Raw genomic sequence first — 17,621 nt, forward strand, 5'->3', positions numbered from 1 at the left:
ATGTATGCTATGGTCTGCACTAGACCTGATATAGCACATGTAGTGGGAGTTGTTAGCAGGTACATGGTGAACCCTGGGAAAGAGCATTAGGAAGCTGTAAAGTGGCTTCCGAGATATCTGAGAGGTACATCCAGTACTTCACTTTGTTTTGGCAAAGGCAAGGTGACTCTACAGGGCTTTGTGGATGCTGATCTTGGTGGGGATGTTGACTCGAGCAAGAGTACATCCGGTTACATTTACACCATAGGTGGAACAGCAGTGAGTTGGATGTCCAGGCTTCAGAAGTGTGTTTCTCTTTCATCTACTGAAGCTGAGTATGTGGCAATAGCTGAAGCTGGGAAAGAGATGATATGGCTGGCAGATTATCTGGAGGAATTGGGCAAGAAGCAGAGCGAGAAGATTCTTTACTCAGATAGGCAGAGTGCCATACAGTTGGTAAAAAATCAAGTCTATCATTCGAAGACAAAGCACATCAGAAGGCGATACCAATTCACTCGCAGGGCAGTGGAGGATGGTGATGTGTGCTTGGAGAAGATAGAGGGTGCAAAGAACCCGGCAGACATGTTGACGAAATGTGTTGATGTTGGGAAACTGGGGTTATGTAAAACCTCGGTTGGTCTTCTATAGTTGTTGCTACAGATGTTGCGGTGCGGTAAAGATGTTGATGACGAAGAGATTTTTTTTTTTTTTAGAATGTATTTTTTGGATGACTGAGTCAGTCTCCAAGTGGGAGAATTGTTAGGTTGTGGAGCCTGATGGTGTAAATGTATTCTCTATTTATTCTCTGTAACCAAAAATACTCTGATTTATTAATATAAATATACCTCACCGCCGTGGAAGTTTACTTACGGGGTGTTACCACGAAATATTGGGTTTTCTCTTTCTCTATCTAGATCTCTCATCTCTTTCTCTTGAAAGTTCTTGTGTTCTTCATTCATCAAGTGTGTGTCCGTGAATTCGATCCTAACAAAAACTGCATAAATCCCAACGCATATTAAAATATATATGTAAAGTTGGTCGAAATAAATTTCAACTACCGATATATTTTAGTAACATGCGTGTGATATTGCTGGTCAAAATGAATTTCTATAATACCAACATATATTAATATATTATAGCAAGTAATGTTATATTTAAGATTATTAACATCACTTGTTAATGTTGCCCAAAATCACTACTCCTTACAATTAATTGCATGAACAAAGTATGGAGCCCACATGAATGATTTCAACACTCATAAAAGACATTCAGAAACTAGCTGAAGAGAATGAATTTACAATCACTCGTTGCTACAGTGAAGCTAACAATAGTTTTTCATTATATTATTTTTGAACTTTTAATGATATTTGTCCATCTTATGACATTAATGTATAATTTTACATTATATTAAAAATAAAAATGTACTAAAGAGGTCAAAAAGCCTATTATACGTTGATTGAACGTTTTAAGTAGCTAAAAGATTATACGCCGTCAAATAAAGGAAAAAACGAAGGCTAAAAAATAATATGTTGTCAATGTAGGAAGTTAATGAACAAAAGAATCGACGGTGTAGGTCAATCACAAATTGATAATAAGACAAGGGTAGTTTTGTAATTATATAATCTAATGCAAGTGTTAAAATGCTATGTATTACTAATAGTCTAATACCTACAATTTATTGATATTAGGAATACACAACTTAATGCACAATAGAGTGTATAACTAACATGACATAAAAAAAAAGTGTATCAAACAATGTATTACTAATACACACACCTAATGCATGCATTATTTTTCTTAATACACTCTACCAAACGACCCCTTAGATTCCAGACTTAATGATTTATTAGTTGGGGTTGCCTACCCTTTATTTTGGATCAGAGCTTTAGTGACTTTGCGATTCCAGGAAGCTTGTTTTGCAATGATTTTCCTAAGTAAATTCGGATAAATAGAACTCTTGATTTTGAACTAGGCATGAGGGAACTTAGTTTAGAACGTCAAGGTTTGAAGGTGTATTACGTAATGGAGACTTCTAAGATGCTTCAGTTATGTGCAGGCCTCTAAGGCAGAGGGTGGAGACTGCTAAAACTCCATGGTTAAAGCAGGATTGGGCTACTATCCAATGGAATTCACCATGTTGTCTACATATCTATAATTTTAGATACATGTTATTGCTTGAATCTTAAAAAGATATGTCCTTATTCAACAACCAAAATACAACTGTTTGCCTAATGCCAAGGCAACTGCAGTTTCATGACTTGCGTCAGTCACTAAACAGGCCTATGTCTCACTGTACAGACACACAACACCTCTTATAAAATGAAGTGTCATTGGCCTCTAAAGAACAATTCACATAAACTCTATTCCCTACCATTCCAGCTTAGCGTCCTCACATCGCTCCAGAAGAGGTCAATCCCACTCCCCCACCCCCGCCTCCGACACCCCAGCTTGGTGATCCTAGACTTCAGGACCATCTAAACATCTCCACCAGACGGAACAAATTTCAGCTGGCATGTTAAAACATTTGATGGCTAAAATTGAAGGTTCAAGAATATCCGATCTCAGCATTGCAAAAAGTTTCAGTTGCAATGACTCAAAAGGCATATCGCTGTTTAACTTAGTTTCTCTATCTTTACAGCAAAGGTTTCCCTTTGTCCCCTAAACTGCAATCTCTATAACTCCTAATTTAGAGAACAAGCATAACCGGTCCCCCCGAAAAGGGAAAGCAATACTACGACACAGCCTCAGGCTCTCTAGGAAGTCTATCCTCCCCGATACGTTGCAAAAGCTCCTCGTATACCTTCAAGGAGTTAGCAGTAAACCTTTCCATGGCCTCGAATATGCGTTGTAGACCAACCTGAAAGCTACTATTTTTGCTAGTCTCGCTCTGGTAAACAACATTCCTATTCAATGAAAGACTATTTTCCTCTCCAGAAACCAGAACGATTCTTTTGTCTAGTGCATGAATCCCCTTTTGTATCTTCTGGTCTTCCCTATCCAGGTTCTTCACTTGTCGCTCCATATCCTTGTTCACCATCATCTTTTGGCGTAATTCCAGCTTATCTCGCTCCCACAGCTGAAGCACATTTGTAGCAAAATCTCGCATACAATCAACCACCTCTTTTTCCGAGACCCTTTCAAATGCTTGTGACCAATGATTACAAATGACAAAAATAGGGGGAGCACCAATCCTGCCAGGAGAAAAGGGAGCTATTCCATCGTCTGTTTCTTCCGGTACATATAGAAGACACTTCATAAGCCAACTGTTCAATGCCCTCACATAGCCCTTCTGTGCAGTCACCCAACAAGAGAAACTCAAAGTCCAGTTCAAAAGCTCATGCTCAAGTTGCAGAGTAGCTTCAAGATGAGCATCACTGAAGTGTTTGTGAGATGCAATTGCATCTAACCGTTTTGCTTCTCCAATGGCTACGGATTGGAAGCGATGGCACTCAAGCATGGATCTCCACATTCTACATAACCTACATACAAGAACCATACAAGAGACACTTGAGAGTTGGAAATAATAGATAAATGTATCACCATTCACCAGGAAAGAAACAAAAGGTTGGCAACAAAACTTGGAAGTGATTAGACTAATACTACTAGAACAAGAAATATATCAGCTGCTACAGCAATTAAGCATTCGTCTGTCCTGGAAATGGAATCAATTTATTACCGACAGCATAAATGGCCATCATGAATCACGTCTGGATGTGCACAACACATGCTCTTACTTTCAAATTGAGACCAGCAAATCACTGGCTTGTAAAAATTACATTATGATCTTTCATGACATGTTCAGCGACAGAAGATAGAAATCAAAATCTTCCATAAAGCCTAAAACTGCAGTTCGATTTAATGGTAGTCTTACATCCTAATAAACAATAAAATTTACTTGGAAAATTCAAACTCATTCTCAAGTATAACTGAAACCTAAGAATAGCAAAACCGAGCAGAAAGTTATTCACAATCACAGCAAGAATTTTATATGCGAAAAGCTATTTGTTGTCCATCCAAAAGTCCAAAAAGAAATGCAGATACATACCCCTGAATAAGTTCGTTCAGTTGTGGCCACAACTCTTCATCCCTCAATTTGTTTATCTTCTCAGAAACCTTATCAACTACCTGAATTGCAATTCTAATCTTTGAGGAGAGACTTATAACCAATTTTCTGGTCATGTCAATCTTGTCAGAATCAGCCCCCTTTTCAATTAATTGCTTCAGCTTTTGACTTTTCCTTTCATGAAGCACCCTTATCTTCTCCTCCGCCTGCAAATCACAACCGCAACAACATAATAACCCAGCAAGGGGAACAAATAGAGTATCATGAAAATGTATGGTTCATAAAACTGCAATCGCATAACAAGAAGCAAAGGAAATACATCGCTCTCATGCAAATTGCAGAGCTGATGCTAATTTGCTAGTCAAACAGAATACAAGTCACAGGAATAATTGCAGCTAATGACATTAGGAGAAGAAAGGAGGACAAAAGGTCAACATTCTAATCAGATTGAACACCTAGATACGATCTATTGTTTTTACCAAGAAAAAGAAAAAAAGAACACCTAGAAACAAGTAACGAAAGACTCTCAGAAAGTTACAGATCAGATTGTCAAAGATGGAGCTCAATGACAAACTGGAACTTAAAGGGAAAATGTAAGTAACACCTTTCTTAGGACAAATGCAAGAAACACGTGCCACAAAAGAAGATTGCTGATCATGTACGCAAAATTTCCAGAAGCAGTGTCAATCTTTATGGAAGGTAAGTTAAAAATTCAACTATCGTGCTTAGGAGAGGTTCGAACCCCCAACCTAGAACACCAAAAAGCGGTGAACCAACAAGCCATTAGATTATCTTTGTCGAATAGTGTCATTTTATTATATATATATATATATCTTTATATATATATATATATATATCGTAAAATTTTCCAACGAAACGATGTCGTTTGATACCCTTAGCTCGGTCCACCCCTGGCTAATGAACCCCAATAGTAATTCACAAGCCATACATCCATTAAATTGATATGAATGCATTTAAGTGAAGCAACGTATCTACTCGACATAAGTGAAGCAACATTATAAGATCAAAAGTACACGTGTGCCACAAAAGAAGATTGTTGACCATGTACGCAAAATTTTCAGTAAGTAGTGTCAATATTTATAGAAGGAAAGTTAAAAATTCAATTATCATGCTTAGGAGAGGTTCGAACCCCCAACCTTGAACACCAAAAAGCGGTGAACCAACAAGCCATTAGAATATTTTAGTCGAGTAGTGTCCTTTTATTATAGATATATATCTTTATACATAATATTAATATATATATTTGGTAAAATTTTTCAACGAAACGATGTCGTTTGACACCCTTCGCTAAACGTGGGTCCACCCCTGGCTGATCAACCACAATAGTAATTCACAAGACATACATCCATTAAGCTGATATGAATGCATTTAAGTGAAGCAATGTATCTACTGGACATAAGTGAAGCAACATTACAAGATCAAAAGTACACATTTGCAGCATTAGAATTCTCTATTAGCGCACAGAAATATGGATCATCTATAGAAGTTCTAAAACTTCCAAGCACCAAACAACTCCATTTTCATTACAACTTACTGGACATGTGAAAAAAGCAGATTTAAGAAACACAGTCATTCTACAAAGAAACAATCTAAATTCCTCAGATCATTTACATATCTAGCAGACAAACAAGATTAGTGACTGCCATCCTCCAAAATTGAAAGACTCGTTCAAAGAAGGGTGAATCAATAGATCGAACAATACCTTGACCTCCTCAGACAGTTTCTTCTCCCAGAGGTACAGCTTCTGCAATGTGGAAGAAATGTTTCTAGCCCTTGAACTAATATCTCCTTCTACATCTAAAATGGCATGATCAGCAATCTCAATCGCATCGTTCTTTAAAGTAGACGGTAGCGAGAGTACAGCCGAGGAAGGGGTAATCGCGTGCAACATCTTGGAAGAAACTATCCCTGAAAATGACCATGAAATGGAAAGTCAAAAGATCAACAAATTAATTGTAATACTTGCACTAATCAACAAAAACTCAATGGCAGCTAATTGTCAAAGCTCACAAGCATAAAGACAAAATCTTTCAAAGTAAAAAGACATCAAAATTCAAACTTGGCCACAACGACATACCTTGATATGTCGCGTGCTTACGATTGTGGGGAAGTTTCCCAACTTCAAGCATCTTAGCAAGCTCATTCCCTGATTCAGAAGCTCTCTCAAATTGAACTTGAATCTCCTTCACCACATCAAAATCGCTATTGAAACTACGACCCTTGGAACCAGCTACATTTCCCCGATTCTCATCATCAACCACTTTCTTATCCACGACGTGTACCTCATACTCAATAGGGTCATCCTCCACGGATGAACTTGTGCTTGAGTGGTGGTGTATGGACTCTGAATCAGCTGCCTTCTCATTCTCCTCAACTGCCTTTGAATAACTTCCACTTGCAGTTGCAGCCTCATCTACAAACCTTTGATCCTCATGAACTTCCTTAACAGCCTCATGTTCAAAATCCACATCTTCCAAATCAGGTATACCCTCCTCTTCTCTCACCTCTCTCGAGTCTCTGCTTGGTGCGTACACTGGATAACTCTCAAGCGTCTTAAAAAGATTCAAAAATTCCCAAGGCGAACTCCTCGGAGGAGACGGCGGAGGGGGAGGTGGTTTTGAACTTGAAGGAGCCAATGACATCCCGGCCACCGCCGCTTCCGGCGTTGTGGATGAGGGATAAAACCCCCCTCCATAATTGGCATAATCCGGATAGTTAGTAGCATAAGGATAAGGGTAGTAAGAAGAAGAAGAAAAGGATTCACTCATCTGAACAGTCACCGGCCGTTGTTCATAGGTTACAGACGGCGTCGTTTGGTTCCTCATGAAATTCATATGCATAAACCCACCCCCATTTCCCCCAACTGGATAAGAAGCACCAAAACCAAGCATTTCATGATCCCCATAACTAAACTGATGAAACGGTACGGAAGTACCATCTAAATGATGATGATGTAAAGAATCAGTCCCAGACCCTTCATCAGAATCAGAATCAGAATGAAAATGAAGATGTGAACCAGAACTAGAATGAGAATCCACAGGAGGAGGAATCATTTTCTTGGGAGGTTCAGGGGGTGGTGGGTCACCTTTAACAAAAACAGGGGAATGAGAAATTTCAACATTTTCTTTGAAAAAATGCTGAACAGAGATTCCAACAGTTTTAAGTGAGTGAAGATAAGCAAGATGTGCTTCAGCAAGAGCATAACGATAGTGAATAGCTTCATCCAAGAATGAGCAACGTTCACGGCAGAGAGTAACCGCCGGCAAATCATCAATCTTGGAACTGGTGCACCCCATTATTAATTACTCAATTAAAATAAACAAGATGGAGAATGATTGTTGGTTAATAAAAAAATGAAAGTGGGGTTTGTGAGAATTTGAGGTTTGAGGAACAAATGGGGAAGAAGAAGAAGAAACAGAGACAATAAAAGATGGAATCTTTGACAGCTCGGAGATTTGTCGTGTGTTTGTAAAATAGGAGAGTGAAAAAGGGGGGGCGCACCGGCAAAACAGAGTGGTATATTGCCAAAGAGAAAAAGCACACTGGATAGTAGGGAGAAAGGAAAGTAAAAAGTTATTACAAAATTGTTTGCTATTGCTATTGTTATTCCTATTGCTACTTGTAAATACAATTTCCCTTAATTTCTGGGTTTTTTATTCGGTGTAACGCTTTAGACATGATTTTTTCATATTCAATATTGAAATTTTTAGATCACACACGATACAGTGGATGGAATTTTTCCATACGAAAGATTGAAAATTTTAGCTCGTGCACGAGATGGTTCATTCAGGGTAATGCTCTGGACAGGATTTTTTCATACTGAAGATTGACATTGTTAGATCGTGCACGATAGGGTTCATTCAGGGTAACACTTTGGATAGAATTTTTCATACTGAAGATTGAAACTTTTAGACTGGGCGCGATGGGATTCCTTCAGGGTAATACTTTGAACGAGATTTTTCCATACTAGAGACTAGAATTTTAAGACCGCGCGAGATAGGGTTCATTAAGGGGTAATGCTATGGACGGGATTTTTTCATACTGAAGATTAATATTTTTCAATCGCGTGTGATAGGGTTCATTCAGGGTAAACGTTATGGACAGGATTTTTTCATACATAAGATTAAATTTTTTTGATCACGCACGATAGGATTCATTCGGGTGACACTCTGGACAAGATTTTTTCATACTAAAGATTTAAACTTTTTAGATTGTGTGCTATAGGGTTTATTCAGGGATAACACTATGGACGAGATTTTTTCATACGGATGATTAATAAATTTTGGTCGCGCATGATAGGATTCATTTAGGGGTGACACTCTGGCGAGATTTTTTCATACTAAAAATTTAAAATTTTTAGATCACGAAAATAGGATTCTTTCAGGTTAACGCTCTGGACGGGATTTTTTCATACTGAATATTGAATTTTTGAGATCGCTCACAATAGGATTTATTCAGGGGTAACGCTCTGGACAGGATTTTTCATCTGAAGCTTAAAATTTTCAGATTGCGCACAATAGGGTTCATTTAGGAGTAACACTCTGGACGAGATTTTTTCATACTGAATATTTAAATTTTTAGATCGAGCACAATAGAATTTATTAAGGGGTAACACTCTGGAAAAAAAATTTCATACTGAAGATTGAAATATAAGACCTCTGATTAAGGATGAAGCAATCTTACAAATGAAAATATATTTTTCTTACTTATTTATTTTAATTTAATTAAAAAAAAATTTAATTTTTACAATATTACGTCACCTATGGTCACTTCGAAATGTTTAGAGCCCGTTGGATTGACTTTAAAAAAATAGTTTTTAAGTCAAAAATAAAAAGTCAAAATGAAATAACTTTCAAGTCCTAAAATAAAAAGTAGTGAAAGATTTACTTTTGTTATTTAATATTTATTTTCAAGTCATTTTATCAAACGCAATCTAATTTATTTTAAGTTACTTTTTGACTTATTTTAAGTTATTTTTATTTTTGTCAAATATTTCTAAAAGTAAAAATTAACTTAAAAATATGTTTGACCAATTTTTTAATCAATCTAACTATCATCTGTCTTTTAAGGTAATATTCGATGATTCACACTAACTTTCAAGTGTCCTCTGTGATTCTAGTTATATTTGGAAAATAATGTGTTTATTAAAAAATATTGCTATATGTTTATTAGAAAAGGAATATTTATTATTGAAATATTAACAAGAAGAGTATTTTCGAATTAAAATATTGACTATAGAAATATTATGAAATGAACTATTAAGGAAAGACATACTTATCTAACATCATATAATGTTAGGATATTTTTACCTTTTTTGTAAAATAAATTTATAGCTGGAGAAATTTTTGAAGATTATTTTAAATACGATTTCTTTTTCAAAAAACTTTTTATTCAACCGAATACATTCACGCAACAAGAAGTACTTGTTATATGTATTTTTTTAAAATTAAAAGAAAAAACTAATGTTATGTTTGATTCGAAAATAAGCTCTACCTCTTAATGAGACGCTATAAATTAATCGAATTTTAATATAAATATCTATTTAAAAATAAAAAAAAAGATAGAGGGTAATAAAAAGAAGTGTTTTAGTGATAAATAGAGTTAGGGCCCGTTTGGATGGGCTTAATAAAAGCAGCTTTAAAAAAGTACTTTTGAAAGTGCTGAAACTTATTTTTAAAATAAGTAGTTATGCGTTTGGATAAAAGTGCTGAAGTTGTTATGCCAAACGTGAAAAGGGAAAAATAGAAGAAAGAGATGTTAGCGTTATATGGGTAATTTGGAGATTGTATAAAAATATTAAGGGAAAAAGCATAAAAATGTGGTCAACTTAAAACAGCTTATAAGCTAAAAAAAAAAAAGCACCCCTACCCCAGCTTTTAACTTTTGGCTTAAAATAAGTTTTTTTTAACTTAAAATAAGCTATTTTGAGTATTGCCAAACAGTTAAATAAGTCAAAAACCAGCTTTTAAGTCAGTTTGACCAGCTTTTAAGCTGAGCCAAACAGGCTCTTAATTGCCTTTTGTGGAATAGGTGAAAGAAGCCAAAAGAGAGAGGGTCTCCCTTTTTACTTTACCAGATAGGACTACTCTATCTAGTTTTGCTCATAACACATTGCATGCACTTTTCTTTTATTATTATTTTCCCCTTTTTGTGCCACAACTTCAAATAAATATTTGTAATAAAATACTCTCTATTTTAAAAAAAAAAAAGAATCAATTTTCTTTTCTTTTTTCTTTAAATCTGTTTTGAAAAAATGACTTTTTTTTCCTTCTTTGATAACATTTTAATTTTAATTTTTCACGTAACGTATTTAATTTATAAGATTAAAAAAATAATTTCATACATTTAACATAATTTTAGTTTAATATTATAAAATTAAATAATTTATTTTTTAATTTTATTTTAAATTAAATTAAGTTATTCTTTTTTTTTTAACAGAGAAAGTACTTGAGCATTTGACAATTTGTTTGAAGTGTGAGCTTTTGCTTTTAAGGGCTGTGGTGTGCAGAATAGAACGTGGACTCAACTGGACTAACTTTTCAAAACACGTATCTATGCTACTGAGTAAAAAATGCAACGGATATTCCAACATTTTTTTTTTTCATGAACCATATTTAGTGAGCGTAAGGAATGAAAATGGAGCGGGGCAAAGATCGAGTTTAACTCGCAAAAAAGTTTAATTCATCCCATTCCGTCTTACATAATAAGTTATTTTTATTTTCAATCCGTCTCACTCTGCCCCCATATAAATCAGCATTATATAATTTTTTTGATATTTTTTTTCTAGTTAAGTTTGATTTCAATAATAAAAATTTATTTTTTATTAAGTTATATTTATTTAATACATAATGAATTAAAAAAAAATATTTTAGTGGTCAATTGGAAAGCATATAAGAAATTGTATTTGTTTTGATTGAATCGTTTTCATTTACTGTCTTTAATATTTTAGTAACTTTAAAAAACTATTTTAATAGATAATGTTCTATCACACTAAAAGCATGTACATAGTTAAAATTAAGTTTGAATCTGCATAAAATTACATGAACTTGCAACTTACCCCGCCACACATTAGTTTAAAAAGAAAAAAAACACTACAACCTATCTATTGTCATGCATCCCTCACCTCACCTCCCCGCACAACCTTAAAGTCGTCTCGATTCCGTTGCCAACCCTATTATCATCCCTAAATTCGCGCTATACAGTTCTCATTAGGGATTGAATGTTCATCTGCATCTCATTTAGCGAAAAATTATAATATTTGTATATGATTAAAAAATTATATATTTACATAGTAGGTGACGAACACTCCTCAATTCTCACTAGTTCGTACATTTAGTAATTCAATTTGTGATTATCTTAGTGAAAATTCTAATAATATCATTAGTTCTCTTTATTCTCCTTCCCCTTTTCTTTTTTCTCATGTAACAAATTAAAAATGTTATTATCATTTTTATTTATTTTTTTTAAAAAAAATTCTTCCTCCTTAGGATTGACATTAGTCAATAATGAAGTGTGTGAAATCACATAATACTTGGGAATATAGAAATCATATTATTATTAATTAGAATCCTAATGATTGATATTCCAAATCCATCAAGATTATACTTTGACTCGTCTGAAATCAGAATGTTGAATTTATGTATTCTACCACTGAATATATTTAGAACAATTAGCAATTTTTTGTTGACCAACAGTCTTACTCCACGTAGACTAGTGTTGCAATATGATATAATTTTTATAAAAGTAAATACATTTAAGGATATAAATTAAACATTGTTTTTGCTATTATTTTTGTACTAGTTCCTACAAAATACAAATAAGTTAAAAATCTCATTAAATGAAGAATATATATATATATGGAAAACCTCAATATTATTTTCTTAAATTTTGAATAATTGACTTATTTTGAACTATGAAAAAAATTTCAATAGTTCACTTAATACGAACGAGAGAGTAACACTTAATAGTCAAAACTGTAACACTTATTTAATTACCTTATTTAAATTTATTATTCGAAATCTATAATCAAAAGAAATTATTTTATTTTACATACACTGATAGTGTAGATAATTTATATTATTGGTGAATCTATTTTAATATATGATAACAAGTGATAATTTATCATTTTTTCCGTAGAATTAAGAATTAATATTTTTTACAAGTTTCATATCTTATTACCCAGTGTTCTTTTCATATGTCTAATTTATCACACTTTTTATATTAAAATACATCTTATTGTTTATTTGTGTAAATGAATTTGATATCGTGGAAACTCATAAAACTCTATTCACATATCATCTATTACAATTTATTCAAATGACTAATTAAAGTAAAATAAATCTTATTTTGTTATAAAAGCTCATAAGAATATAATCATAAAGAGAAGAAGGCAAGAGAAGTAGATAGAAGAAGAGGAATTTTCTTCTTATTCAAGTGTATATTACAATGTTGAATGATATCTCTATTTATACGTAGAGAAATCAACCAAAAGGTCACCATGTTTAATGTCACATTAGTAGATACATTTCTATCCCAAAAAAGTTCATATCACCTTGGGAATACATATCCATGATAAGGATAAGTTTATGATAAACTTAATAGACAATCCACTTAATTCAATGTATTTATAACACTCCCCCTTGGATGTCCATTGATAATGTGCCTCGTTGAAATCTTACAAGGAAAAACCCTATGGGAAAAAAATTCTAGTGAAGGAAAAAGAGTACACATATCTTTTGATACACACTGTTTGTTGCCTCATTAAAAACCTTGCCAGGAAAACTCAGTGGGAAAAATCTCGGTCAAGAAAAAAAGAGTGCAACACGTATCATACTCCTCCTGATTAAAACATCATTTAATTTCTTGTGATGATGTCTCCAATCTTCGTACATTGTGGTTGGTATTTTCTTTTTCAAAGAAAAATCATATATTTCCTGAATATGGTGTGTCATTTATCTCAACCAGACGCACTTTCTACTTGCTTCATAGAGAATTTTTATATCTGCATAGCAACATTTGCTTCATTAATCGCCAGGATATTATTGTGCCTCCACATGCAAACACATAGCGTGCTTGAGACAGAATTTTATGCGGATCAGATAAATATTCTACATCTGCGTAACCAATCAATTTTGTCTTAGATTTCTCAAAATAAAATAAACCCATAACTATGGTCCTTCGAGGATATTCAATCATGTGCTCAACACCATTTCAATGTCCTTTTATCGGGGAGAAACTGAATCTTGCCAGTAAATTTACTACAAAACAAATATCTGGTCAAATATTGTTCATAAGATGCACTAGTGCCCTGATTGCACCAAGATATGGAGTTTCATCACCAAAAAACTCTTCATCCATCTTTTAAGATCAAACTGAATCATCATTTATGTCAAGTGATCTCATAATCATTGGGGTACTTGATTAATGTGATTTATCCATATAAAATTGTATCAAAACTTTTCAGTGTATGTGCAGTGTTAGACAAATATTTCATTTGTCAAATTATCAATCAGTAGGTCAAGACAAAATTCTGTCTTACCAAGACATTTTCATAAAATACAAGGGCAATTAGGGTCATTCTTTTGTACCCTTTTCTTCCTTGACTATTTCAATCCATATAAGGATTCTTGAAAATTTATTTAAAAAGTTTCCTTCAAATTTTTATATGCTTCAGACACCTCGATTGCTTCAAGGATTTTCATATAACATTCATTGTCTAGCTAGACATGACAATTATTCATTATATGCATTCAAATATTTTTCATATGTTGTCAGATCAAAACAAACCTTATTGCATCCACCATAGGAGAATACATCTCCAATAATCTCAAGAATTCCGCAACAAACCTTTATGCCCCAAGGCACAAGTTGTACTTGATATATTACAATTATACCATCGCATAATAATTTATTGTACCCCACTGAAATTATACCTTGATTTATGGACTATCTGTCCAAAATGTCACTTTTCTAAGTGAAACAATATACTTGAATCATGCATTTTACTTGGCCAATCATTTATCTGTTCCACTCTATAAATTTGAATTCAAGATCCTCGTCACAATTTATATCATTGAGCGCTACCTCATATCAAAGATACCGTCGACGGTTATTTGATATCGATTTCAAAATGACATAACTTATCGAGATCTCTTCATTTTTCAGGTACCTTAACCTTTTTCGAGGTTTTATGAAGTGTTATGTCAATGTGCTCTTTTATAGAACTTGCCTCATTATCATGGCCATATTGATCATTTGCTCCTTCCTTCTTCAAGAAATTTTATATTTGGAACCGATTGGTCGATTACACTTTTGACGTATCATAGACTCTGTCCTTCAAAGACTTTACGTTAAAGCATTTGCAGCTGAACTATATCATAGGGTCACTACATTCATCTAGCAATTGATTTGCAACATCATGCAAATGAATTATCCCTTGAACATTAAATTCACATATTTATTTAACGAGAATCTAGATAATTCATAATTAACCTCACACATAATTTTCAGCTGTCAAAATCATCTCTCCCCCTAATGTTAGAAAATCTAACATTCATTCCAACCTTATTTGGGAATTCATCTTTGTGCGTGGTGGAACAATTAAAATCATAATCGCACATTCAATATTTTAGATAAAATTATATGGTTCCTGCCCCTGAACCAATTTTAATAGGGAACCTTGTTGGATTGATGTATACATGTGCTGCTACATGTTAAATAAATTTATCTCATACCAAATCTTATTTGAGAGTTCTGCTCTCATACCCATGGTTTAGCTATAATTGGAGGCATACAATTTCTGCTAAACCAACCAGCATTATCAATATAATTTTATAGTTGGAACTGTGCTCTTAATTTAACAATTGAGCAAACAACCTTACAAACACCAATTTGTAAGTTGACACCAAAGCACATGCTATCATCGTATAGATGCATCTATCATATAGTTATAAATTATCCACATGGCAGGTGAATGGACCCATATTCACCTTTTTATATGTTCCAAAAACATCAGGAGATTACAATATCAACCTTAGCTGGTACAATGAAAACAAGCAACACAAGAGAATTCTTGAAGAATCTTTTATTTCTTCATCATATAAGCCACATGAATTCTCAATTATATTTGCATCACATTTAAACCGTGATGGCAATTGATCATGCCAACTGATATTTATTTCAGTACACGTATAATTTACTTTTGCATGTGATTTCATCAACATGTTCATGTTTGTTTGCAACAAACAAGAGGAAAAGTGAGGTAATCTTTTACATAAATATTTATAACCCTCTTCGGTTGTAGTGATTTATAGTCACAATGTTTATTTTCAATTCATCCGAAACTTAAAAATTTTATTTTGAGACTTACTACAACCCCAATATTATTCCTCTGTTAATAGCACAACTCGTTAGAGCTTGCAATTAATTTTGTGTACTATCACATATTGCATGACACCATCCCTGTGGTGAGCATCTCCTTCAAGGAGAAAATTATTATATTATTGTCATGGTCAAAACTATTACGAGTAAGACATGCTTCTTGCTTTACTTTTGTTGTACCATAGGTACACAACCAATGACAAATCTATATTGCCACACAATGATGACCACAATCCTTATAGGCAAAAACTATTTTTTTTCTTTTTGTTCTTTTGGTAGTTCACAAATAAACATACCACCATGTTTATGACGTATAAACGTACACGATCATTGATCATTTTTGTCAAACAAAATTTATTTATTCCTCTCAAATTCCTGTAGAGATGAGTTGTGGCATATATCATTTTTTTTCAAACCTCTCATAGAGGTGAGTTGTGGCATATATCCAACCTATAATAATTTTATCACATCTTGACTCATTCTCTTATAGAATGATCGAGCATTCACGATACTCATCACAAGTCACATTCTTTTCAAGGAATGGACTAATCATTTATATGTACATAAATTTGCATTATAAGTACTTTGTCATGGTTTTAAAATTCATCATATTTCCATGACACACCTCAACATCACTTTGAAAGATAAAGTGCACCACCACTTTATATTCTTTTATTTTGATGGAGGATTTATAGAACTTATCAAATATTGGGTCGACAAGATCGCAAGCCCAATAGCCTTTCATACCATTTTGATGATAAAAATTACCTTCATATTTTGAAGGACTCTTTGAAGAACTCATAGTGTTCTTCCTTTGATAATTACCACAATGATGACTATTATAATTCCGTCCCTCCACACTCTTTTTCATATCGTTAATCATTTGTCATTTTTCAGACTAATTATTTACTGCTACCACATTCATATGATTGAATGGAGCAAGTCAACAGGCGAATTTCAAAGTTGTCACATGTTGCTGCCACATTCTTTTCAAGGAATGGAGCAAATTCAATGTGATGAATTTCAAGACTTTTCATATATTGTTTTTGTCTTAACCATCATTTTATCACCACTATGGTGCATTGAGACTCAAACTCAATGTCTTGTCCATACAAGGCACATTCGGCCATAATTCTATGGTAGTTGAACCCAATATATTATCATCACAGCGCATCAAAACTCAAATTTATGTCTTACCCTTTTGGTGCGATAAAATTTGAATTTATCGTCTTATCCTCAAATATTTTTCATTATGTGCATCTGGACATAACCGATGTCTTACCCTTAACAAACAATATAACAAACCGAAGTACAACATGACTTAGCCTTTGAGTTTTTCAAAACAATCAAAATAATATTCAAACTCATGCTATTAAAATTTTATACCTTCTTCTATTTAAGAAATTTTGTATAGCATGTCATATTCAAACAATAGTAGTATATGTCTTCGATTCCTGATAATTGTTAGTGACCGAATACTATTTTACTCTAAATCATAAAAATATTTTAGAAAATACATACCTGATTTTATGCATATAATACTTTGATTCTCATAACGAGATCAACCAAATCATGAGTTAAAGAAAAGCTGAAACTCAATCTTAATGGCTAGAGACTCGTGCTAATAACGTGTTATAAAATCAAGCTCATAAAAATATAATCATAAAGAGAAGAAGACAAGAGAAGTCGATAGAAGAAGAGGAATTTTCTTCTTATTCAAGTGTATATTACAATGGTGAATGATATCTCTATTTATAGGTAGAGAAATCAACCAAAAGGTCACCATGTTTAATGTCACATTAGTAGATACATTTCTATCCCAAAAAGGTTCATATCACCTTGGAAATACATATCCATGATAAGGATAAGTTTATGATAAGCTGAATGGACAATTCACTTAATTCAATGTATTTATAACATATTTTGATTTCTTCTTCTCATTTTTTTTCCTTCACTTTTCCACCTCACAATAAACCTTCAAATTCTTACCCAACCTTAGAAGTTTATATAATCCTAATTTTTGTTTTATCAAAATCTGAAGCTAAACGATAATCCACATTGAAATTGTAGATTAATAGAGAAAAACAAGGCGAAGACCCAAACACAAACCTGACTCATGATCCTGACTCTTTACCCTCATGACTTAACGTTAAACCTTACCCTAACTTGACCCAACCCA

At 33.4% G+C, this 17,621-nt stretch overlaps 1 protein-coding gene across 1 annotated transcript; it reads right to left on the minus strand.

Annotated features, from left to right (window-relative positions):
* Nucleotides 1–2,131: 2,131 nt before the first annotated feature.
* On the minus strand, nucleotides 2,132–7,639 carry LOC107002735 (nitrate regulatory gene2 protein-like). The gene is made up of 4 exons (XM_015200889.2): nucleotides 6,141–7,639; nucleotides 5,766–5,971; nucleotides 4,025–4,248; nucleotides 2,132–3,458 (listed from the first exon to the last, which is right to left on the minus strand). Exons 1-4 carry the CDS (start codon nucleotides 7,357–7,359, stop codon nucleotides 2,711–2,713), a joined length of 2,397 nt encoding a protein of 798 aa, XP_015056375.1. The 5' UTR covers nucleotides 7,360–7,639; the 3' UTR covers nucleotides 2,132–2,710.
* Nucleotides 7,640–17,621: the final 9,982 nt, after the last annotated feature.

The sequence above is a fragment of the Solanum pennellii genome, chromosome 10, assembly GCF_001406875.1.
Source record: "Solanum pennellii chromosome 10, SPENNV200".
Taxonomy (NCBI): Eukaryota; Viridiplantae; Streptophyta; class Magnoliopsida; order Solanales; family Solanaceae; genus Solanum; species Solanum pennellii.